Below are 25,990 nucleotides of genomic sequence, written 5' to 3'. Positions count from 1 at the left end.
GCATCTGCCTCTGGATGAGAATAACAATGAAGCTAATTAAGCACTCCACACTGTGTTGTCAAATATTTATACCCCAATATCAAGTTCTCCTGTCAAATGATTACTGCCTGTCATCGGTGCTGCAAGTCACAACAACTGAATTGCTGTTTCTTTGATCTCTCATCGGTTCTCTCTGTATCTTCATCTCATGCTTCTGTAGGGATATTCTGTCTCTTTCACTTTTCTGTCCATGTTTCTTCTGTTTCTCCATTTTTTTTTCTGTCTGTTTTTTGTTATTTTCCCTCTGTTTCTATCTTTGTTTTCCCCTCTGTTTCCTCTTCGTCTGTTTCTGCCCCTGTTCCTGTTTGTCTCTCTGTCTCTCTTCATCTTCCTCTCGTCATTTTCCATGATGTGCAGTCAAAAAGATGGAACTTTTTCTTTTTTTTTTTTGTTGTTAATTTATCATAGTAACCAAAAAAAAACATGAAACTCTCAGCACAGCAGCTCTGCACCTCCTCGTCGAGCTTTCTCCTTCTTTTTCCCGTCAGCTACAAGGAGAACGGTGACTGATGGGATGTCAATTAGGTTGTTAGCTGCGAGGCATCACCGTTACCTAGCAACTGTTCATTAATAGTTGAATCTGGCTAATAATCTGGCACATACCTCATATCTGGACCTGCATAGTACTAATACAAAATTGCATGTGTGTGTAGATATTGTATGTATATTCTGTATGTATGTGTGTGTGTGTGTGTGTGTGTGTGTGTGTGCTTGTATGCATACATGTTGCAGTAACCTGATACAATGAGAGTCCAGTCCAGCCATCTGCTGCTGCTGCTACTGCTGTTGCTGCTGCCTACCAAAAGTATTGGGCACAGGGACAATCAAGGTTGTGCATGTGTGTGTGGGACTGATTCAGCTGACAGAATAGTAATGTATGCTGGCCAGGGCTGGGGAGAAAAAAAACACCCAAAAATACTGTGATGGATCTGATGGAAACACAGGGTGACTGATTTAAGCAAAATATACACTCGAACATGCATGCATGAGACTGACAGTAATAGGTCAAAAAAAATGTGTCTGCCTTTTTGGGGGGCTTATTTGTGGATAATGCAGAGATATTTTCAGCACATTACTAGCTGAGGAAGTTTTAGAGCACATTTTGTGAGCCTGCTTTTTGTCATCTAACTCTGATGTTCATATTTATGGTTCTGGTTGTTTTTAAGCTGGGTTTAATCAGCAGGAAGAAGTTTAAAGATTGTTTCTGTGTGACGTTGGATAATAAGTGCTTTGTGAGGGCTTCATTACTCCTCTTAATGTCTTAATATTCAGAAAAAAAAGTCAATTTCATTTCTTAATCATGATGGATGATCTGATGTTGAAGCAGACTGGGGCATGTCTTGTAGCGATGCTGCACTGAATGCAAACTTGAATCGTGACATTGTCCAGTGAATATAAAGAGAGCATTGGACACAGTGTCAAAGCAGTGAGATTTAACTGTGTGTTTCTAGATACATGTTTTAATCATAGGTTTTAACCCTCCTGTTGTCCTCAGGTCAAGGAAGGACAGAAGGAAGGAAGGAAGGAAGGAAAGGGAGTAAGGAGGGAGGATAGGACGAAGGAAGGAAAGGAGTAAGGGTGAAAAGAGGAAGGAATTTAGGAGAGAAGGAAGGAAGGAACGTAGTAAGGATGAAAAGAGGAAGGAATTTAGGAGAGAAGGAAGGAAGGAAGGAAGGGGGAGGGAGGGAGGGAGGAAGGAAAGGGCGAAGGAAGGAAGGAAGGAAAGGAGTAAGGAGGGAGGGAGGGAGGAAAGGATGAAGGAAGGAAGGATGGAAGGAGGAGAGAGCAAAGAAAGAAGAGTGGAGGGGAAGAAGGAAGGAAAAATTAAAGAAAGAGGGAATAAGGAAGGAAAGAAGGAACAGTCAAAAGAGAGATGGGGTCAATTTGACCCGGGAGGACGACACAAGGGTTAATGCATGTTTTAAATTTGTTTTTTAAATTTGAAAATGTGGGAAACAAGTTTTTATGTTTAGCTGAGGTAGAAAAGTTATATCAATAGATCTGCGATGACCAATAAGATTGATCCTCAAATGAATACATAAAACAGACAAATGCTGTATTTCAACATACACACACGCCACATGTCTTTTCATCATTGGAGCTCAGACTGACTACATCTTCTTGTTACATTATCTGATAGGTAGCTGATACACATTTACATATACTGTGTTTTTGACTCATATTTATGACAGACAACTAAAGCATACACTATCTCTCCTCTCTGAAAGCTTCATCAAGGATTAATCACCAATTTATTAATGACTGATGAGGTCATTCATGAATGATTTATGGTTCCTAAATTATATATAGAGACTAATTATAAGTTGATACTGTGAATACCTGAATATGAGAAGTATGTAAAGGTTAACAGCACCAGACTGAAGAATTAGTGCTAGTAAATGATTGTATTTATTAGCCCAATTTATATTATTTGCATCACATTAGTGGATAGAAACGCACACCAGTTAGCATTTTCTGGACAGAAACTATGCTATTGACAAACCACCCATTTCATCACTTTTGCTGGAGGACTTTGGTGTGTTTGGTCAATCTTAAAATGTTTTTGTGCTGTCAGGTCTGAAGGAACAATCAGTCAGGTTTGGGCTGAAAAATCAAGCCTAATCTGTGGTTCAGAGAGCATTGATTTCTCTTTCTTGTTAATCACATGCAGTGTTTTTTTCTGATTACAAGTATTGGTCTACAGTACTCAAATGCTACTTGTGGCCTGAAAAAAAAAAAGTACTGGTAAAACATGAGTATCTGGCTCAGCCCAACTGTTGGCAGCCTTTGTGTCTATTCTGCTATGTCAACATCTGTGTTTACCTCTCAGCTTCTTTCCCTGTCTCCATACACAACAGCATCTGCACCGCTTCCTGATTATCAGCCTGTCACTTGAACAACTTTTGTGTTTGTGTGCCTGCTGGAGGACCCCCATGTGTGCATCCCAGCCTGTGTCTGTGATTAGTTTGTACGTTTGTAAGAACCTGCATTGTTTGTGTGTGTTTGCTATCAAGCTCCAGGAAAACTGTGCCTGTAGGTTCAAATAAAGCCAGCAACAATTGATTATTTTTGTATTCTACTGGATATTCTGACAAGCTAATTGTTTAATTACATTTGACTTTTCTCAAACTCCTACCTTTTCCTATGTCTGTGTTCACTGCTCAACTACACCAGTCACCTCTGTGTTGGTAGTGACAGGAGAGATTAACTAAAGTCTGGATCAAGTTTTGAGCGACAGTCGGCTAGAGGGGCTAACGTGTATTAGCCGGTAGCGGGGTTAACGTTCATTAGCTGACTAGCGTGGCATTTACTGTACAGAGGGTTAAAGATTTGTTGATTTAAAAGTACTATTTTTATAATATTTTTGCCAGAGCTGTCATCTTCTTCTTCTTCTTCGTTTCCAGCAGGCTAGATGCCTTGCGGCTTGTTGCTGCCTCCCACTGGTGAATCATGGAAGTGTTTCAAAGGCGCGCACTGGCTACATTATACAGTGACGTAATTGCGTGGCTCCTTGCTGGTGGAAAAGCAACAGGTTGGTAAGAGATGCTCGGGTTAGCACCAACTGAGCACTAGCTCTAGCACCAGCTCCGAACCAGCACTGGCTCTAGTACCAGCTCCGAACCAGCACTGGCTCCAGCTTGGTGGAAAAGGGGTAAAATAGTAGATGATGGATGATGATACATTTTTGGTCTTGGCTTCAGTGGCAGTGTTGTGTCAAGTGTGGTGAAATATCTACAATTGCTGACAAGTCAAGTCTTAGAAAATATAAGAAAACACAATTTTTTTGTAATTTCAACAATTATGCCAGCTTGCATTATTATTTAGAAGGTACGTGTGTGAATTGCTGCTGAGTTCAATCAGCAGGTGATTGCAAGTATTCACAAGCCGGGACAATAATTCAATCAAATTCAAACAGTCAGAAAGTCTGTTTTAGTTATTCCCCTGTCACTCAGCAAACATTGCCTTCAGTTAACATAATGTAGACTCTTGAGAGGCTGGGCATGTTAACAGGCCAGGTTTCAACAAGTCTGTTGAAGCCCTGATATTGGAAGTAGGTGATCACAGTATCACACTACATTAACTCATATAAAGTGCCTTAAGAAGACTTTTGTCGTGATTTGGCATATCAATAAAGATTGATTAATTGAATGATTGACCTCCAGAGTTAGTTTGGCTTCTCAATTGTATCCACATCAGGTGATCTGTGTTTCACATTGTGCGTTATATGTTGCTTTGTAATGCTGTCTGGATGAGTTGTGTTGGATTGTAGTGCTGACTCATTATCCATGCAGATAGTATTTCATTGTGAAACAGACACTGCTGTAGTGGATTGTGTCTGCCTTCTGTGATAAATATCTCTTGGCTTTGACAAAGCAATTTCAGTTTGCTTTAAGGATTTCCCTTGCAACAATAAGACCTCAGCTGTGCAGTAATCTGTTAAAATGTGGGGAAAGGCTCACACTGCGCCGCCTCTCTCTCTCTCTCTCTCTCTCTCTCTCTCTCTCTCTCTCTCTCTCTCTCTTTCTTGCTGTCTTTCTCTCTCTCTGTTTTTCTCTCTCTCTCCCCCTCTCTCTCTCTGTCTTTCTTTCTCTCTCTTGCTGATATATGGATTTATTTCAGTTAGTGGGCACCCAGGTGTACTCTTCTCAGCTTTGCAGTAAGTATACCTGTGTGAACATCCTGTACATACACTCAGAGCACCTGTCATCTAGGTAAACTGTTACGATCCGTCTAACAGAAGGACTCTGTCACAGTTTGCCTTCAGAGTGTCTGTCTGAAAGTCTGTCACTGTGCAGCGAATTGAATGGCAGCTCCTCATTGGCGCTGCACACTGACTGGCAGATTAAACCGCCCTGCTCACTTTTCCTGATATGGAACCATACAATCTTTCAGTACTCCTACCTACGTGCGTTCCTTAGCGTGCTCTAATCTCCTCAACCAGAGCACTTCCTGCTCTGTATGCATCTTCTACAAGGACAAGGACGGCGATAAGAGTCGCTGTTCTTTAAAAGCCCTCTAATCAAATGCATCCGTGGTTCTTTTTCTCCTCTGGCTCCCAGAGGGGACACGGCATCAGAGAGAGGTGTAGTCTCATGCTACATGTTGTTTTGTTTCTTTGTGTCTTATTTGTTTGCAGCTTTGGAAGATAAGAGGGTTTTGTCATTGAGTTCACCCATCTGAAGCCTCTGCACACCCTCACCATGGCGATGAAATCCCTTTCGTGAAAATAATTTGGCCCATTCAATGGCTCAGTCCATATTAAAAGACGATAATACTGCAGTTCTTTTGTGCCAGTGGCCCAAATGCCCCACTAATGCAGGACGAATGGGGGAGATAGTGGGAGATATCCAAGATCACTTTCCTCCTTCAGAAGTCAACATTCTTGTAAACAACAACTTTGTGTGCTGGCTTGGCTAAGCTCAGTTTGACTCAGTGCATCAGACTCAGCTTGTACATATCCTACATGCTTAAATGTGTGTCTTTAACTGATGATGCACTTGTCTTCATTTTAAAAGAGAAGCAGGCTGTATACATCGTGGTTGTGACTAGTCAAAGTCATGGCTGCTAAACACATTTTACTTCCTTTAAGCTCTTGACAATGAAAGCTTTCTGTTAGTTTGTCAGCTTTTAATATGAGGCAGTAGAAAACTACAGTAACTCAACATGGCTCAGATATGACAGAAAGTGATCAGGTAAAATAAAGCACATATTAGAAAGTACAAACAGGAACACAGGAGAGAAACTACACTTCAAACCACAGAGATTCACTTAGAAACTACAAAAGTACTGAGAGCTGAACCCACACAGAGACTTCTGAAAACTGCTTTCTCTTTGGTCTCCAGCTCAGGCAGGAGTTGAGTCTCACAACACATGCTTGTTTGAGGGGAAGAAGTAAAAGGGGAGTTTTCATGGTTTGGCTGCGGTTAGCGGGATATCACTGCAAACCACTAAGAAGTGAGTCAGGCATGCTTTGGACTGACTGGAGATGGTCCGTCCCGAGTGTGACGCACCACTTGGCAAGTGGTAATGGAAAGTGTAATCGTGTACGGTCAGACATAGCATGGTTTCACTCAACATGGACAAAAGTGACAAAGGAAAAAACCTATTAGGGGCTACATAATGTGTTGCTGTCTTTTCAACTGCTGAACTGCTGATAATTCACATGCCTTCATCTCAGTCAATTTACTATTCTGAAAAGGAAATTGGAAAATGAAAAACTGGGGTTTTTTTAAAAGAAAAATAAATGGTTTTGTTCACTCAATTTGAGAAAAAAATGGTGTAAAAGCATTTTCTAAAAAGAAATAGGATTTATTTGTAAAAAAAAAAAAAAAAGGGTAATTTGTCAAAGTCTAAACTTTTCCAACAACTAAATTATACACATCTGCAGATTTTGAGGACTGTACCTACCTATTACTAAAGTTCATAGTCAGCAGATACTGTAGCTGATGTTTGTACCTGTGAAATTCCTTTGAAACTCCCTTGAAAAGTGTGGAATAGGTCTGGCAGTCAATGCTTGAAAATATGCCTACTGATAATAGCTGCTTACATTTATTATTCTCTAGAAAAATTGTGCGGCTGTAAGAAATAAAAACCTTCAGAGCTAGTGTATATATATAAACAGAATATAGGCTATAGTTTTGGAAATGTTAACTGAATTTAATACATAGCATCACATGGCCAAAGATCCTGTCAATAGCCAATAGTTGCTCACAATGTCCTAATGGTCCTATGAGCATAGTTAATGAAATCTCACCAGATACAGTTTGGACACACTTTCTCATTGATGTGAATGGGAAGGTGTGTCCAAACCTTTGACTGGTACTGTATATCTGTCAAAAAGTGAAGGTCCAACCATTAACAATATCAATCACTGACCATTAGACAAGTAATTAGTCTATAATGTATCCTATTTTTTTACTTTCTATTAGACAAAACTATAAATAGGCAAAGCAATTTACAGTCATGTTGATAATACCATATCTAGTCATCTTGCTCATTCATACCAGTGAATGCATTAAAGGCAACATTTCATTGTGAAGTTATTAGGTATAGACTAATCTTTGATAACAAAGATATCATCATTTAAATTAGACTCAATTTTGTCATTTTATATTAATGGACACTGGATTTTTAATGTTTGACTCACTATATGAAAATTTGATTTTGAGGACAAAAAAGGGCGGCTTGGTGGTTTGCACTGTTGCCTTCTTGGGTTCAGTATACAGCTGGGTTCAGGGGGTTTCTGTGTGGAGTTTACATTTTCTGCTCATGCTTGCATGGGCTTCCTCCGGTGCTCTGGTTTCCTCCCATTGTCAAAATACATGTATGTTAGATTAGTTCACGTGTGAGTGCCCTTGACCAAGGCACTGACATAGAACCACTCCTCCTAATACATAGGATGGATTAAATGCAGAGACTGTACAACTGTACATGTGATAAATAAAGTACCTTTACCTTCAAACATTGACAATTAAAAACAAAAGGGTTAGGGTTATTTTGGTTTTAGTATAAGAGGTCGATTGAGATGAATGTATACAGATTGCTGACACAGATGTTTTTAATTATTTTAACTTCAGCAGTATGCAGTGTATGGTGCAAAACAGCCATCCGTAAAGGCTTAGTCAGTTTCCTTATTAATAGTTATGGCCAAAAAAACATTTCACTTCAGAACTTCATTACCTTATGATCTGCTGCCTTCCAATCACCTGACACACGCAAGAAGAAATAACTGTTTGCAGTCGACAGTCCTCCATCATTTAGTTAAGTCAATAACTTGCTGTGTTGTACAATGTTGTAATTTCATATATTTAGATGTTTTTATTGCAGACTTGTTGTTCAGTGAATGAGACTTACTTATAAACATGATCATTAGTAGAACATTTTTAGCTGTTCACACCAAGTGCATTGAATAAATGAAATATCCAATCACTATTTCATCAACAGTCTATATGGATGTTTATGCACACACACAATGCTATGCTCTTCAAGCCTCAATTGTGACGGTGCGTAATTGCTGGGTGAGATTAACTTCTGTGTATGAAAAATAAAAAAACATGGAATGGGGAAGAAAGAGGTCTGCTGATTGCTGTGTTATATGTGTGAAGTGAAGTCGTCAGCAGCACAAAGTAAAACGTACAGAGAGAGAAAGAGAGAGATACATGTCTTGTTTCGCTTTCTAATATCACTGTAATAAAATTTAACAACTCAATCATCATCTCTTATGCACAAAATCAGTTTGTAAACCAGAAAACACTGAAAAAAAGACACTTTTTAATGAGCTGCCTGACTGTCAGATCCCTGCTTTTGCCTTGTAACAATATATATTGTGGAATGTGTGTTTTGTTATCATTAGGAAGCTCATACATTCCCTTTGCCTGGGCTTATATCCAGATAAAACTCAGCTCAGCAAGTTTCAAGCTCTGTACCACAATACCACACAGCATGGTGCTTTTTTTCCCCACTTGTTTGTCTTTCAATTACAGCTTTGGTTCTTTTTAAAACTCTTTTGTTCAGTGATGGAGTAATAGGTAAACTCAGCAGGGTTTTAATTGCTGAAAGTATGGAAACCTGATCAATGACATGTTAAGAATATGCCTTAAATAGTGTTCAAAAACTGTTTTAATCATGTTAATAACTGAATATTGACCGGCTCATGACAGCAGAGGTTGCAGAGAGTTGCAGCTAGCTAATCCTGCACTGACAATTAAGCTAAATGTTATATGGATAATTAATGTGTTGTGAAGTGATGGATATTATCCTTTTAATAAGCATAAAACCTGGCTTCGAACTACTACGGGTGACGAGAGAGGCTGTCTGGTTTTATTTTTGACCTCGGTATTTGTAGAATCCTGGCTACGGACTTGCCTGACATGTCTGAATGCTGTATGGCTTATTAGCGTAACACTCTGAAGTAGCTGAATGACATTAATGGTTGAATGTCTGAATGATAAATAGCCATTACTTTAACAGACAGATGAAGCCATCAGTGTTATATATTCCATGTCTGAAAAGGGCTTACCTTTCTTCTTGGCTGATTAGCGATTTGTTATGAATATGAATATGTTGGATCTGTATATGAATATGAATATCTAGGACCACCAATGATTTGTTCCATTTCCAAACACCATCTGATTATTCTTCCTAATTCTACAGAAGTCTGCTCATACGTTCTTGAAAACATCCTTTTAAGTGGCAGACGATCTAAAAAGCTGGAAATTATATTGATGAACAATTCTGAGTTTGTTGTGTATCAAGGAGAGCCTTTTAAAATGTGTCTGCAGTGCACACACATACGCACATACACACATACACACAGGGACTTTTTGTATTTACCAAGCACCACAAGTTTCATATTTTGTAACAGGAAAAAAACACCTGCTGTATACTTTTGAAGTCCAGAGAGGTATTTATCTCCAAATTTGTTTCCACATCTTTCTGTCAGAGTCTGATGCAGCAGCTTGAGCCAGTGAACATCAAACAGACAAAAAATGAGCTACTCAAAGTGACTGATCAGCTGCAGTGGCTGAGGTCCTGGACTACATTTACAGACAAATGCACACACACAATCTGGGTTGATTGAGTGAGGAAAAGTTTTTAGTCAGACAGCAGGAGACAATATTGCTCTTGGATAGAAAGCTGTTTCCATTAACCTCTGTACACAAGTGGTGATGCAGATAATGTGCATGTATGCCCATGTACACCCACAAACACACACACAAGAATATGAAGAGTCTTTCTGCATTACACTATCCAGACACTCAACATTCAGGTATAATGTCTCTCTCTCTCTCTCTGTCTCTCTCTCTCGCACACACACACAATAACATGCTCGAAACACACATGTGCACATACACATGCACACCGAGTCCTATCCTGCCTTATTTTTAGCTGTTCCCCTCCTCAGCCCTGACCTACATCACAGCATGAATAAAGCAGCAGAGAGATGAAGAAAGTGAGCTCAGAAGGGGGAGTGATGGAGAGGGAGAGGGAGGCAGCAGTGGTGGTGGTGGTGGAGAGGGGGTTTGGGGTCTAGGGAGGAGGAAGAGAGAGAGCGAGGGAGAGACACACCGGCAAATCCAGAAAAATGAATTCCCCCCTGTGTGAAATGACAGTTCCAGTTCTGTCAGCAGACCTCACCTGCTTTGTCGCTCCCAGTGGAGGCTGCAGAGGGCGAACACAGACACAGACACACACACTGGGGATACAGGACCTTGGACCGACAGAGATCAGAAAGCCTCATCATGCCTCAGACTTGACAGTAGATGCTTTTCCCACTTTAAATGAAAGCTGACAAAAGCAGCGAGCACTCAACTCTGAATTATTGAGGCTGTGTGCTGGCAACATCACAGGCTGTCTGTCATCAGGCTTGAACAATGCTTTGGCGCCCTTCGCCAATAAAGGGTAGTTAAATGAGCGGCTTTTAGGGAGCAGTAGTGCTTGAGGACAAGATGGAAATTGGATTCAGGTGCTGTTTCGCAGCCTCAAAGCATCCAAATAAGTTCCATGTTTTTGATGTAGCAGATCAATGCTTTTGATGCTGAAGGCCAGCCAGGCTTTGTAAGCCTGAATACACGATCCGTCTCTCTTTGATTGTGCTCAAACTCAACACTCCTACTGTACGTTCTTCAACGATGAAATTTGCCACGAAAAAACCTCTGGGTGTTGCATGTAAGTCAATTACATACTTCATACAAATTCATTCTGCGGTAAGGGGACAGTGTGAGCTGAAAAGCTCAAAGCTGGAATATACTGTATTTATCCAAGGAGAGTATATGGAAATATTCTCCTCACTCTTTCTTTCCCTTAAAGGCATACTTTGCAGAATTTTACTAAAAAACAATGTATAGACTCATACAAAAGTAATCCCTCTACAAGTGTGTGTATTTATCTGCAGAGATCCTGCCATCTGCTTGTAATTGATTATTTTCTTATTATTTTGCTGTGTTCTTTGCTGTGGGTGTGTAGCTCCTAGCCAAATAACAACGCACATGGTGTGATGTTGGGACTCATAGTGTAGCACCTGGGTTATGTTGCTGTGTTTTTATTCGATTCAGTGCTTGCCCTCCTCTGCTGGGTGTAGAGGGTTGCTGTGTGCTGCTCCTCTGCTGTCGGTGTTTCTCTTTGTCCAACATACACACACGCTTAGCAGAGAGTCGGTGTGTTAGTTTATGCTTTAGAATGTAAGAGCTGTGAAATGCTTTATTACTGTAATTCTCACCAGCACCACTCACTCTCCTCATTCACTCAATAGCTTGCTTGACCATCACCTCTCTCTCTCTGTCTCTGTCTCTGTGTCTGTCTCTCTCTCTCTGTCTCTCTCTCTCTCTCTCTCACTGGGCCAGAGAGGATGGACTACCTTTGAATGCTGTGTGTTCAATAGACCAACAGTTCCTGCACAGTATACCTTTTAGTGTAGTAAACAGTGCCCTACTGTATGTGACGGAAAGGACATTTTTTACCTCAGGAAACTGGTTCTCTGCTGCTCACATCCACATAAATACACCGTACTGTACTGGACACACACGCACACACACACTGAATATTTAGGCCCTTCTGCATAACACCTCCCTTGTGTGTTTCCGATCCCATTTCATTAGCAGTCATCCGACTCGGCTAATGCCTCCCCGAGCTCTGTGTTTTAATGCCCATACAATGTCTTTCAAGCTACATTAGGAAGAGAGAGATTGTGCATATGAAGAAAGGCTGTAATGTGTCATGATATTAGCTGAACGTGAATGGATGTAAAGATGCTACTCTCTTCTGTCCTTTCCAGTTTGTCTGTTTATCTCATCAGCTCTCTCCTCTCCTCTCATTCTTTTTTATTATATCTCTTTTCATTCAGGTCATTTTGTTCCACCCCCCCCCTCCTCCCCCCAAGATGATCTTCTCTTCTTGTCTCTTCTATTTGCTGTGTCCTCATTTCCTTCCTCTTGTCTATGGCTTCAACTAAATTCTAGTTGGTGTTATTAGAGTCGTGTTCATTAAAAAAAAAGAAAAGTTTTTCTTGTTTGCATTGTCTCAAATGATAATGTTATTGTCAGGATGTTATTTAAAAAAACATTGAAAATTACACCCTCGACATGAGGTGTCTTTGCCTTTGTTTCATGCAGTTGTTTCCGTAGACATCCGGTAATTAAGGAGCAACTTAACATCCCCAAAAATCTTGTTTTTGTTGACCTCCCGCTGTTTAACTTCTCAACTTGCTAAAAAACAAACTGTGCTTTGAAAAAGTTTCCATGTTATTCTGTGTGATTGATGAAAGACGGCAATTTTGGAGACTATTTTTGGATGGGTAACTCTCCATGATAACAGTAAGCAGCAAGGTGAGGCACAAAGACATTACTGTTCCAGTGTGATTAAAGCAACAGTGTTGAAACAGTTCAGTGACTACACACCCACCCGCTTCATCAGTCGCCTGAGGAATCTCTCTGTGTGTCGGCAGTGTGTCTATTAAGAACCATCACAGAGGCATTAATCCACTGAATCTGCTTTCTTTGTTCTCAGATATCGATGAGTGTGCGACCCAGATGCATTACTGCCAGTCCAACACAGTATGTGTCAACCTGCCGGGCAGCCATCGCTGTGACTGTCTGCCAGGCTTCATCAGGGTGGACGAATACTCCTGCACCGGTATGTCTGCATGGAAACATGTTATTGATTCTTCAGATCATGTTACATAATGACCCACTTACACACATGCACACACAGCCACCAAAACCGTTGAACCGTTGAGCTGTATACTTTTTTCTTTTTTTCTTTATCTTTATCTTTGCTTTGAATTTTTTAATTAGGAGTGAGGCAATGAAATGTGCTGTTTGTGTTGTTGAACCAGTGATGTGTTGGTTTTATTTGTGACACTGTGTGAAAGCAGTTTTAAAGCACTTAATAAAAATACACTATGATCTGATCCACATCCATATGGGCAACTTTGAGTGTAAACCTGAAAAGGGGAAAGGTAGCATAGATCGCCACCTTTTGAGCTTTTTTTCTCCAGAATATACACATTTTAATATGCTAACCTGAAAAAAGGTGACTTGCATGATGGTTCTGGGCCTTTTCAGGTCAATTTTCCTGTAGACTATTAGCTGGAAACCTTGCATTAAGTGGGTCTGTTTACAGGTGGTTATAGACCTCCCACTTTCCCCCAATTGTTTCTCTGCAGCCTTCTGTAGGCTCGATAGCAGTGGGACAATTTTGGTCTAAATTGAAATATCACCATGTATTGGGATGAACTGGATGTATGGAATTTGGTACAGATGTCAGGTTCCCTAGATGATCAATCCTATTGTCTTTGTTGGTCCAGTAAATTTTCGTCTATCATCACCAACAGGTGGACATTTATGGTGAGGATTAGGGTTAGGGTTAGGGTTTGCAATCAAATTAGATGCATTCTTGTTTTCCTTCAGGATGAACTGTAAATATTCTGGTTATTTCCTTTGCTCAATTCATTGTTTTTTGACCAAATACCCATTAAATCTAATGCGAGTCCTATCAGCCAGCTGTATTTTATAGTTACCGATTACTAAATGTTATCATGACATTTATTTGTTTTTAATTGCATGATTGTCTTGAGTTAACTCGCAATTAATTTCAAACTAATCACACATTTTGTATTTGTTGTAAACTTTAAAAGGATATTTTTAAAGTTTTTAATACTCTTATTAACATTGGGGTGGATACATATGCTTGCTTTATGCAAATGTCTGTTTATTATTATTGAAACAATGCAGAACAATGAAATACTGTATTGCATGTTCAAAACATATGCTGATAACATAACATAACATGACAAACCACTTGCTGTTCAAGAATATAGCTGATCCAGATAGCCCTCCTCCCATTCACCAAAGGCAGACCACACTACAGTTTGAAACGGTGACACATGAACAACTCTACAAGCAACAAACTTTCAACAACGTTAGCTAAATTGGTGGCTGGGAAAAACCTAAATGTGATCTATAACATCTATTTTGACACTCTCCATTTCTTATACCCTTATATGACACTGGATGCAGTTTTGGGACTGACTCATACTAGCCTGCAGTGACTCCCACATGTTGCAAAATAGCTTCCGTCAGTTGTCAGCCACATAGCTGTGACTGTGATGTGCTTTATCATTTGTCATTCAAAATTAAAGCTTTCAGAGAAATGGGTACAAACCTACAGATGAATACCTCCGCATCTGTCTTTTTTAAAGGTAGGGAGACTCAGCGTGTGATCGACAGGAACGAGTGATTGCAGCCATTCAGTTTTTTAATGGCTCGTCTACAGTAAATACTCAGATTAAAAATATTCAGTTTCCTCTACATCCCTAACCTTCTCAGAGTTGAATGTCAAAGCAAAATATGAGACTGGATTCACCAACATATTTACATTTATTTTAACAACACAATGCAAAGTTCATCCCTGTGGATCTTAAGCAATTTCTCAACATAGTACAGTGACACCTGCAGGTTTACTATGTCTTTTGTCTGGAGAGACCTTGAGCAGCATGTTTTTTCGAGAGTGAATAGGATGTGCTTGGTTGCTGCTTAGTGTTTCTCTGGAGTAGTGTTCTTTAATTAGCTCAGAGTTGGCAGCCACGCAGGGACAAGGATCCATGGACAATCAATCTATTTTGCAGCTTGTAAACTGTCCTGGCTTGCTGACTGAGAGCCCAAGGAGCACTCTACATCTGCTGGGAGAGATAAATCCTCTCGCTGTCTCCATTTCCCTCTTCCTACTTCTTCTTCTTGCATTGCTCAAGGGTTTGAGATCCTCTAAGTGAATGTGAAACGGAGTTAGCGTTCACGGCATAGGGTGGCGACTGCTCATTTTTCACAATGCTAACACGATTGCACATTAGCTCCTGTAATTGGAGTGTTGTGCTCAAATCCGTATTGTTATTCTTCATTGTGTCTGCGGATCTGGAAATGTTTGTGTTAATGATATTATTGTCACTGCATTAAGCAGGACACACAGGCACACTGGAAACCAGTTTGTGATTAAACAGAGAAAATGTTCCATCAGCCATTAGCAAGTAGAAGAAATTCAGTAGCTATTCTGATTTAATAGTGGAACCTGAAATTAGCTCTGGTGTGCAGAACTGTGAAGCTTTTATCATTAGTCATAACAGAGGTTTCACATTGATTGTTGCTTACATCACCTCCTAATACCAGTGGGGGGGTGATGATGTAAGTGCCAAATAACGAGTGCCGAATAACTTGCTGTGGCTGCTGTGAATTGTACAAGGCTGCAAAACCAGGAAGGAAATAATCAGTATCTTGAATGTAAATACTAATAGTAATCATCAATGATCCATGTGGCATACCAGACAGTTAAGGTTTCAGTTGTTTAATCTACCATGCGTGTTGATTATTATAATTTTATTATACTAGCAGTCATAAGGCAGTTTGTTTTGCACAACTAGTGCCAACAAACACCCTGCAGGAACAAAAAGTAAATGTTATAGGAGGATTTCTAAGCCTGATTCTCACATTGACAGTTTTGTAAAAAGACATTTCATTACATGTTTCATTCAGGAAAATGTATGCTTGGTTATGATAAATGGACTGTACTTATATAGCGCTCTTCCACTCAAAGATCTATAAAACTACATGTCTCATTCACCCATTCACACACACATTCATACACTGATGACAGGGGCTACTATACAGGGTGCCAACATGCTCAGCAGGAGGACACTAACATTCACTCACACATTCATACACCATTGGCACAGACATTAGGATCAATTTAGGGTTAAGTATTTTGCCCAAGGACACATCGACACATGAAGCACCAACCTTCCGATTGGGGGACCTCCTGATCCACAGCTGCCCCAAGCAGTAATGGAGGAAGTATTCATATAATTTACTTGCAATACCAAAAAAACATCCAAAACTTCGAACCCTACTATTACATTGTTATAACTGATGCATTACTGTGCAGTCAGGTAGAGCTTAATTAATTACATGTTTTGTGTAAAATTTTAATCTGCAAAGTAACTAGACATTAAAGCTGTCAGATAAAGATTACAACATTTCCTGTATTAGATATAAAGTAGCCTAAAATTCAACCTAAATGGAAGTAACATACAAATGCTTCTAAAGTAGACATAACATTATTGGTGATTAACCTATATAGCCCCTTAGAAATAGTTAATACTTCTCATTACTTCTCTTCTCGTCAGCCTCTATCGGTCTATACTACAGCAGAAGGAAGGATTTGGGTTTTTGTTTTATATATGAATACACAATGGCAGGTTGTAACTGCTGCATATTTTCCACTCAGGGGTGAGTGACCGTACTGTTACATCATGAACCTTCCCTGTTAATGTAAGGAAGTCACTGATAGCAGTGCAGAACTGTGTCTGTCCCTTTTTGCCTCAGGTCATTGAGTGCAAGTCTCTATAGACGTCAAATAGCTCTGAGCTTTATCTGCCCACAAACTTCCCTAACATCACTGTAGGCACTCTTCAGTCTACAATGTTACCCTCAATATTATAAAATGAACAGCTTAATTCTCAGAGGAATAAAATGTCACCTTACACAACATGTCATGTGTCACCTTTTTTATTGGACATTCTCTGCCTCATGTCTTTCTCTCTCTCTCTCTCTCTCTCTCTCTCTCTCTCTCTCTCTCTCTCTCTTTCCTGTTGTGTGCCTGGCAGACAAGCCTGTCCTTTGTGAAGACAGTGCCCTGTAAACAATAGGAGGCTGCGGTAATTGTGGTTCCACTTGATTTCACCTCTATGAAAGCAGGCAAGAAGCTCAGGGGAAACAGGCGATGGACAGAGAAAGGAAGAGCGGTGGCAGGAAGTGTGAGGTTCTATACCTTGCTTGTCAAAATGCCACAGAGCTGTAGTCACATCCATGTTTATGCACTCCAAATCAGTTCACAATTCACATCTAGACCAGGATGACATCATCTGCTGTCTCCATGTTGTCCAAAATAGCATTATGTGTCCCCATTTAAAGGAAACGTCATGTGATAAACTTACTTGTACATGATTCATTGACCTTTTTTTTTTTTTTTTGTTCGGCTCTCAATAATGCACTTCCCAAAGACTTCCTATCAATCAAAATGTGTGGGAGGGATGACGATGATGATTTGTTTTACCATTGGATTTTCTCACATTCAGATTAATTACTTTTGGGGCCCTGAAACAGAAATGAGTGGTTGATGAACCCACCTTTCCTCTTATTCTCTGTGCAGTCGATACAGTTTTTCTATGCTGAAATATTATCTGCCCCCAGGTTTTTGTATTTGAGTGTACATTATGTCATCACAAAACTGAAATAGTAAAGGTCTTTTGTTATTTTGACACAGGGACCTTCTTTAGTAATAATAATCTCTGGCCACCTCTCAAAGTTCCCCCCCATGCAGCTCTGATCCTAAACACACAGAGGTTACATTTTACATTTCTTGTCCTTGTTTACTAGGTTTAAAAGAAAGCTCCTCCAAGGTTGGCTTGCCGCTCCACAGCAAAATACTTGTTTGTATCTCCACTGCCCTGTCCAAACAAAACAAGTTGCATTCTTCTGTTACTTATAGGAACCAATTAGAAAAATGCACCCTTCACTGCTAAATCATTCCCAGTGTGATTGTAACCTTCATGTGTATTAACAGATGCTTCTAATAAAGACCTTCTAGACCTAGAGAGAGGGATGAATCAGTAGCGTATTGAAACTGATTGTGGATTATTGGATGGATGGATGGATGGATGGATGGATAGATGGATAGATGGATAGATGGATAGATATGTAACAGCAGTACACACAAGAATATAAACACAGCAGTGAAGTGACAGTCTAGCCACCAGGACTGCTACAGAGAGCTGTCATTAGAGTATGTGCAAATACAAGGTGATAAACAGTACAAGAATAATAATTACTGTAAATTGTATAACATAGAGGTTAGAATTAAGTATATAAACCAGTACAAATACAGTCATGGAAATTGTCTAAACTAAACAAATATGAAATTATACATGAAACACAGCTGGGTTGAAGATTAAACAGTAATTATTGTATGATAAGGAGACAGCATACACACAGATAAGGTCATCTTAACAAGAAAAAAGCAAATCTAAACTATTATAGTTTCTAAGGAAACAAATATATATGTCCATGATCATGAGACCATATGCACATAAACACATGTTAAACTGGTTATGCAGCCCCAAAGTCAGGGCTTCAATTCATAAATTATTTATTGACGCCTTACTATGGTTCCCACACCCAAGACTCAGATCTCCCACATTATTTGGATGTGGGCCAAGGCAAAGGAATAGTAATGGGTCTCCTAAGGATAACAAGATACACAAGGCAAAAGCAATGATCTTCTTATATTCAACCTTGGATTAAAATGATCAAACCAATCATCTGATCCTTCTTCACTTTTATAACACTAAGTGTAATTTATTCGTTCCTGTGCCCAGTGTGTAAAGGCCTTAAGACTCACATAGCCTGTAACGGATAATCAAACAGCCTAATAGCAGAATGCAGGTGAGCATGGGTAGCAAAGAGAAGCCGTATGGCCTGGGGGACAAAACACTTCCTCAGTTTGTCTATTGAGCAGGAGTGAGACAGCAGTCTACCAATGAAAATACCCCTCTGCCTAGAGACTGGGCTGTGAAGAGGGTGATGGGTATTGTATAGTAGATACCAGTGTTTACCCTCAGTCTTTATGGTGCAGTGCAAGCAGAACTCAAATGATTTCCCCCATGGAAGGTCATTATGATCTTTGACTTTATATGTTAGTGGATAATAGTTGTCTGCCATAGGTAATTGTTGAAATGGTTTTCCAGCTCCCAGTGTGTATGTATCTTATGATCTCGGGTTTTAGAGGGAGTGTTGTCTGCATTAAGCAGATACTGATAAGGCTCACAGTTACAGATTAAACCACTGGAACAAGAGGATTAAGGTCTTTCCTTCCTCTCAGCTCTGTCCTGTAAATAAACTCCAACAGTGGGTTCTGCTCTGGACTCCAGATAAAGTGTTGTATAGCTATTTAAAATGAATGCCTTCATTTGAAGCTCCAGCTTTGTACACTGTATGACTAGGTAAGGACTAACAATATAGTTAATCTATTAGAGAGTTTGTTGACTGCCAAGCTGCAGCCTATAAACCCCTCTCAGTTGACTCAAGACACTGTAGTATATGAACCATTTTCAGGTCAATATTTTTGGTTTGAGTTAATCACAAATGTATTATATTGGTATATGTTGGCAGATAACCAGTATTGTTTTATTTTTTGTATTGGTCACACTGATTTTTATTTAATTGAAATGTAAAACTTATTTTTAGTCTTTCCTGGCATCCTAAACATCTCTATTTTCTGTTTATTTTTAACAAGTCAAAGAGAAACTCCTTTGTCCTTTACAGCTACACATTTAGCCACTAGACATAGTGTCGCAGAGATTTCAGAAAATGTGAACTCTGGCAACCATAATATTGATTGGGGCAAGGAATATACTTTAAAATAATACTTTAAAAAACAATACATCTAACAAAAAATGTATTAAACTCTCAATTTAACAATTTAAATCAGACTGAAATCAAACACACACTGTCCCTTGGAAATCCCTATAGCTGTTGTGGATAACAACAACTGATTTCCAAGGGATGCACTGGATTCATACTTTGGATGCTGGAAAAGTAGTAGCAACAAACTCTATTTTTTTTTTTTTAGCCTCACAGAATCACATCTCCTTTTTAACCTTATTGGTGAAATAGCATGACAAACAAGGATTGACATAGAAGACGGTGGTGTATCAGGATTTTACAAGTTTGGTAGGGTATGTTGTAGGTAGTGTGTGTTTATGGTAAGATTTTTTTTAACAAGACTGTGGTATGTTATAATAACAATATAACAATAATAATGATAATGGTCAATATATGTTGAACAAGAAGAAGAATGAATAGGAATAGGAAGTATCATAATAATCATTTGGTCAACCATTAGTCAGTAGTATTATGTTCATCCATGCAGGAGACATCCAAGGTTTTCCAGTGGGGTACTAACATTATCAGGGCTAATGGTAACTGGATAAGTGGGCAGAGCCAGACGGCATGGAAGTAATTGTCTGTTGAGGTCAAACAGTGTAAACATGTGTTGCTTTGGCTAAAATCCATGCAGTAGAGTTTGTGGGTAGTGATATGGGTTCTCTGAAGGACTTCATACTGAATTACAGTAGTTGTGTTTTAAGTTATATGTCATGGAAAATGTGTTATTTCCTATATTTTGACATTTGATATCCATTTAAGTTAGATATACCTGGGGTCAATTTCTATGTAGGGATTGATATTTTTCTATCATTGGATGCCAGAAGTGTGTATACTTGTGATAACATGTTTTTAGGTTTTAAGTAATTCTAACTTGGAATAGAGGAAAGGGTTGTGACTATTAAAATCTTTGACGTTGATGTTTTTCTTCATGATTTCTCTTAAGTGGATATACTGGAAGTGTTGTATTTAGAAGTGTTGAATACTTTATGGATACAGTCAAAGGTTATGAGCAGGTCGCCATTAAGTAGCTCTCTCAGATGTGGCTAATCTTCCTCCAATCCAGGTTGAAAAAGGATTATTCTATAATGGGCTATGAGAAGATGGTGAAAAGTTATAGGAGAGAATTTCACTTAGTTGATTAATCGTTGCTGAAATACGATTGGGAGGCTGCACGGTTTGTTTCATTTACGACAGTTAACCAGATTTTGAATGCTGATTCTGTGTCTGACTTCTTGTCTGGTGCTATCTGCTCTGCTGAGCTTGACGTGATTTTGAAACCGCTCCATCAAAAATAGACCTGCTGTGGATTCATAGGCATGGAGAGCTGCTGCTGGGACGCTGTTGAAACATACCACAGCGCTCCTAGTGGGGTCACACTCCGGTATCAGCTCCGGTACCATGCAGCTGTCGGACCCAGTGGAAATGAGCCATTACTGTTCTTTTTTAAAGGGGGTCTCTGGCCTCAGCATCATATTTGTTTATAGGCAGAATATTGGATTTTGTCCAGTTGAATAGCCAGACACCTTACTGTAAATGCTGATCAGATTATGGACTGATGGAAGTAATATATACAACAAAATGTCAGTGGTATATAAACTCATTTTTTATGGTGGTATGACTTTGATTGGATGTCTGTGATATGGTTACATTGTCTAATGGAAATGGCCCCAGGTTCAATAAACAGTGCAAATGGTATCTGGCTCTAATCAATATCAATATTCTCTCCACCTGTGACTGCTTTATTGTACCTTTAACTGCATAAACATATGGTGGTATTCTAACTGTATTGATTAGATTTGGCGGATTTATGTGTTTGCTTTCGGTCGACTAATCCTTTAATCAGACAGCAGCCATGTCATGTGCTGCTGCCTCTGATCCTGTATATGTAATGTATATTTCTCTTCTATCCATGTCTGCACTCCACTGATCAATACTTGACATTATTTCCTTATCAACAAGCTGTTCATAGACAATATGCTTAAGGCTGTGTTTTATGACTGACCAAAAGGAGCTGCCATTAATTTCATGCATCAGTTGCTACACATTCTCCAAAAATTCTAGCATTGAGAAAGGCTGTAACCCCCCCCCCCCCCCAAGACACATTATATGTTTAATGAAAATTTAATCAAATCCAATTCCAATTATACATGTAATGAATGTGGAGCTCAAGTGTGGCAAGCCTAGAAACCTTGGCAAGCCTCCCTGTATACATTGACTTTTCAAAAATGGAGGTCATGCTGTCAGGCGGGCTGGGCACCAGCCAATTTAATAAGCCCATCAAATACAGTTTGGGAAGGAATCAGATAAGTTTTCCATAGTCCTTACTTTCATCCATTTTAATTGGCTCTGAGTGGTTGGTGTTTATATTTAGATTCCCCATAAAGATTTGATAGAAGGAGTGTTTCTTCTTGCTCATCAGCAGACTGTACAATCATCCACAGTGATGTCTGTTGTCATGTAACGCTGCTTTTTTTTTTTTTTTTTTTAGCTCCGGCTTTTCTTTTTTGATGCATTTTCTTCCATTTCCCCTGGCTGAATACACACAGAGACACATTGAATAAAAATGCACTGTGGCTATGGGATGGATGTTTACTGACAGAGCCCCTTAATGGAACATGCTTTCATTAATGTGAATTGCAGCCTAAGCATATTTATTACCTTGAGCTGTATATTTCATCGGGTAGTGAAGGTATTGCATTATCTTGCTGCCTCTGTGCTGCTGTTACACAAAGACAGGAAATGCACAGGGTGATCAGGATAACACTGCACTATAAAGCAAACCCAACATTAATGCATTGCTGTAGTTCATGATGTAAATTAACATATTTGCAGCTTAACGAGAAGTACTTGTGTTTTAAAGTGCCAGGTCTTTAGGGCTTCATGTTATTAATAATATAACTAGCATGTGCGGACACACACACACCCATAGTGAAATTGTCAGGCCTGTGGCTGCATGTTTGGGAAAGAAACCGCATATGTGCATTATAATGTGTATTGATGCAGCCACAGGGAGGGTATCATTGGTTTGTGAGTGTGTGCGTTGGTGAATGGGAGTTACAAATTTGCAAAGCCATTGATGGTGCACCATGTTTTGTTATAAATGGTTGCATGCACCGTTAAGTTATTTAAGATGTTGACCTTACAGTGATTCAGCATTTAAACCCTTACAATAAAAGTTTCCCAGAAGTTAGAGGTCTGGTTAGTTTAAGACAACTGAATCTATTTGCTTAAGATTAAAAAAATATAAAAATGACTTTATGGTTAAAAGAAACAGACTTTGAAGGAAACAGGATGTGAGCCCCCAGCCTCTAGAGTCACAGTCTAGTAATACTTTTGAGTACTTGGCAAACACATTAGATCATGGCAGCTCCTAGGGAAATTTAAGCCAGACCACATTATGGTTGTACGTAGAGTTGGTCTGACTTTGTTACAGCCTCAACTCCACCAGGGGGTCCAAAAACTGAATATTAATAATGGTGGGGGATGAAACAGTATGTGTGCACAGAAAAAAAACAAAAAAAAAAACTAAATAAATTCATGACAGCAGGAATAGTTACAGAACAGTCAATCTTCCTCAGAATATTAACGTATCGGTAAGAAATGCTTTTTTGGGACTTTTTAAACAAATATATATAACATCTTAATAGAAACTAACATTATGCATACATTAGTGCTGTGGATGAGTGATGACAAAAGTTATGCTTTCAAGAATAAGAGATGTAGGGAAGAAGTAGCACATGAGTTTCCATCATTATAAAAGGATGGAAAAAGTCACCAGAATGTAAAAAGGTCTCCATAAAAGACACATTTAATAATAAAATCTGCTAATTTATGGACACACATGGCTTTCATGCAGTAGCACTGAGATGGAATTAATTCACTGGCAGGTCAAAAGAGAACTGCTTCTTGAACTCCAGGTGCATTACTGCAGGAAAATCAGAAATTTGTTACAACTAATTATATGGAAATACTTTCCCTCACGCTATGCTAAATTCTATGACAGGCAGTTGATATTTTTTCCCCCTGTGGCACTGGAAAGATCTCTGCTTAGTTCCCCTTCATGTCAAGGTGAGCAGTGTATGGCCGAGGCAGAAAGTGAGCACGATGACTTTGCGTAGGCAACCAAAAAAAAAAAAAAAAAAGACAGAACAAACCCTGCCACGCTCTGTTCTTTATGGACTTGTCACTGGCCATTAAATTTCACATTACTGGAGTGTTCTGCTTGACATTATTGAATGAGACTACAGTAGGAGCTTAAGAGATGAGAGCATGGTTTAGAAATTCATTATGCAAAGCAAAAGTCAATCATAAGGTGTTTACTCAAGGATGGTTCTGTGCCTTGCAAATGGGACAGAAAACAAATGAAATGTGAGAATAAAAATTTTAAATATGGGTCAAAAAATACCAGCAAACATCATTTTTAATACTTCCTCATCCATGCACTGGTTATTGTTTATAATCTAATTAGCAGTTTAAGATGCAAGGATGGAGTAAAAGAGACTATGTTTATGACCGGATTATTTTACAAGTAGCTATCTAACAGCATTATGTTGCTAAGCTGTCTTGTCTAGTACAGAGACAGAGCAGTTGTCTAACTTCATCATTTACCTGTTCTGGTTCATTTGCAGTATTTTTAGCAGGCAGCTGTTTTTAATGAGAAAACTCTAAAAAAAACAACTGTATGCTACCTGCCCAGGCAAAGTTAGCAATTAGCCAACAGTGCTAAAAGAAACCAAGACCAAACACAACTCCAAATGAGTGCAAAAGTTGTTTCTGCAAGACGTTTAAGTGGTTCTCTGATTACACTATTAACAGTTAACTTAAAAGGTATGTCAGTATTGAATTTACTGCTTTTTTAGTTTAGTTTAGTTTAATTTATTTGGATCCCCATTAGCTGTTACCCAGGCAACAGCTACTCTTCCTGGGGTCCATGTTAAAATAAATACAACCAATTACAATTACAATTACTCTATTTAGGTATACATAAATGCATACCTAAATAGAGTGTGTGTGCCCCCCCCCCCCCCCCCACACACACACACACCTTTAAAACTGTGACTTCAAACTCGGTACAACTCCACTAAAACCAGCTTACATCAAAAAAAACACAAAAAACAAAGCAATGATACATATTAAATATTTTGCCGGCCTCCACCCAAGAACAACCTTTTTAGATGCTTTTTAAAAGGTTCTTTGTTTGCAGTTTGAATAATAAAGTATGGTAATTTGTTCCATTGAAAAATGACTCTATACAGAACAGTTTTTCTGTTTGTTCACTTCCACCAAGAGGTTTAAAGTGTAGCATTCAAAACTTTTGGTCTTATTTTTTCCATGTATGTAAAAATGTTGTAATCCTGTGTAGATTTTACTATTAATGATGTTTTTATGTTTCTACAGACACAGCAAACCCCTTCATCCCTCCATATTGACTCAGAATCTCCTACTGTGTATGTCATTAAAACAGATTATGACAGTGTCAACCATTCTCAGTAACATCAAATCACTCAGCGGTCCTACAATATTTTGAGTGAGTGATATTTTGCAACAGTACAAGCAAAACCCCTGCTGTGTCTAATAATAGGACTTAGTAAGATATGCATAAAAGGAATTTGCTTGTTTTAATACTAATTATTGTTGTGTATTTTCTTTAAAAGTAATCACAATCTCTTCTGACACACATGCTCAAACATATTATATTACACTTGACAAAATGTCAGAAAGTATTAGTTTGATCCTCCACACTTCAACACAGATTATATTGCATTTCACACTGGGTCAGAGCTACTTAAGATACATGATTATTATATCTACATTTAAATAAATATTTGAGGCATTTTGATGTCTGTCTTATCCAGAACAAATTGCAATAAGAACAACAATCCGGGAAGCTAAAATTATGACATTGTGAGCATGACAAGCTACTAGAAGTGAAGAGCCATAAATCAGCAGAAGCAGAGGAAAGGAATATATGTATGTAAAACAGAAAAATGCTTGGCATAACAGGCTGAGTCTGTTCCAAAATTGTTTATATGAGCATTCTCTGATGTGGCAGTCCTATTAGCCAGACAGCAACGTTTGTCAATGTCTTCTAAAACCATTACAAATAACTGTTGATTCATGTGAATCTATGGTGAAGGTTTGCTTAGGCACAATAACTACTTGGTCAAAAGTTATGGAAAGAGTGTCTAGACGTTGACTATTAGAAAACCATAAGGAACTGCTGCAAGAACCTTTTGTTCTTATTATTATTATTATTATATTCCTTGTTCTCACACAAGAGTTGTGTAAATGTAAACATAGGTGATTTTAAATGAGTGACCCTAAATCTCACATTACTGGTTTGTTATGTATATTTCAGTACTCTAAGTTTTCCATTGAAATATCAGAAAACCAAAGATATGTACTTTACTACATTGCAATTCTGCACCTAATTTTGTTACTTAGTTCTCTCTCTCTCTCTC

At 38.9% G+C, this 25,990-nt stretch overlaps 1 protein-coding gene across 1 annotated transcript in view; it reads left to right on the top strand.

The window, feature by feature from the left end:
• The window catches only part of LOC128355606 (protein kinase C-binding protein NELL1-like), a 272,377-nt gene that overhangs the window by 172,313 nt on the left and 74,074 nt on the right, over nucleotides 1–25,990 (top strand). The window contains exon 13 of the mRNA XM_053315919.1: nucleotides 12,544–12,669. Within this exon, the coding sequence (XP_053171894.1) occupies nucleotides 12,544–12,669 (126 nt within the window). The remainder of the gene's footprint in view (nucleotides 1–12,543; nucleotides 12,670–25,990) is intronic.

Source organism: Scomber japonicus, chromosome 1 (assembly GCF_027409825.1).
Source record: "Scomber japonicus isolate fScoJap1 chromosome 1, fScoJap1.pri, whole genome shotgun sequence".
Lineage (NCBI taxonomy): Eukaryota > Metazoa > Chordata > Actinopteri > Scombriformes > Scombridae > Scomber > Scomber japonicus.
This window is presented reverse-complemented; position numbering and strand designations above follow the sequence as displayed.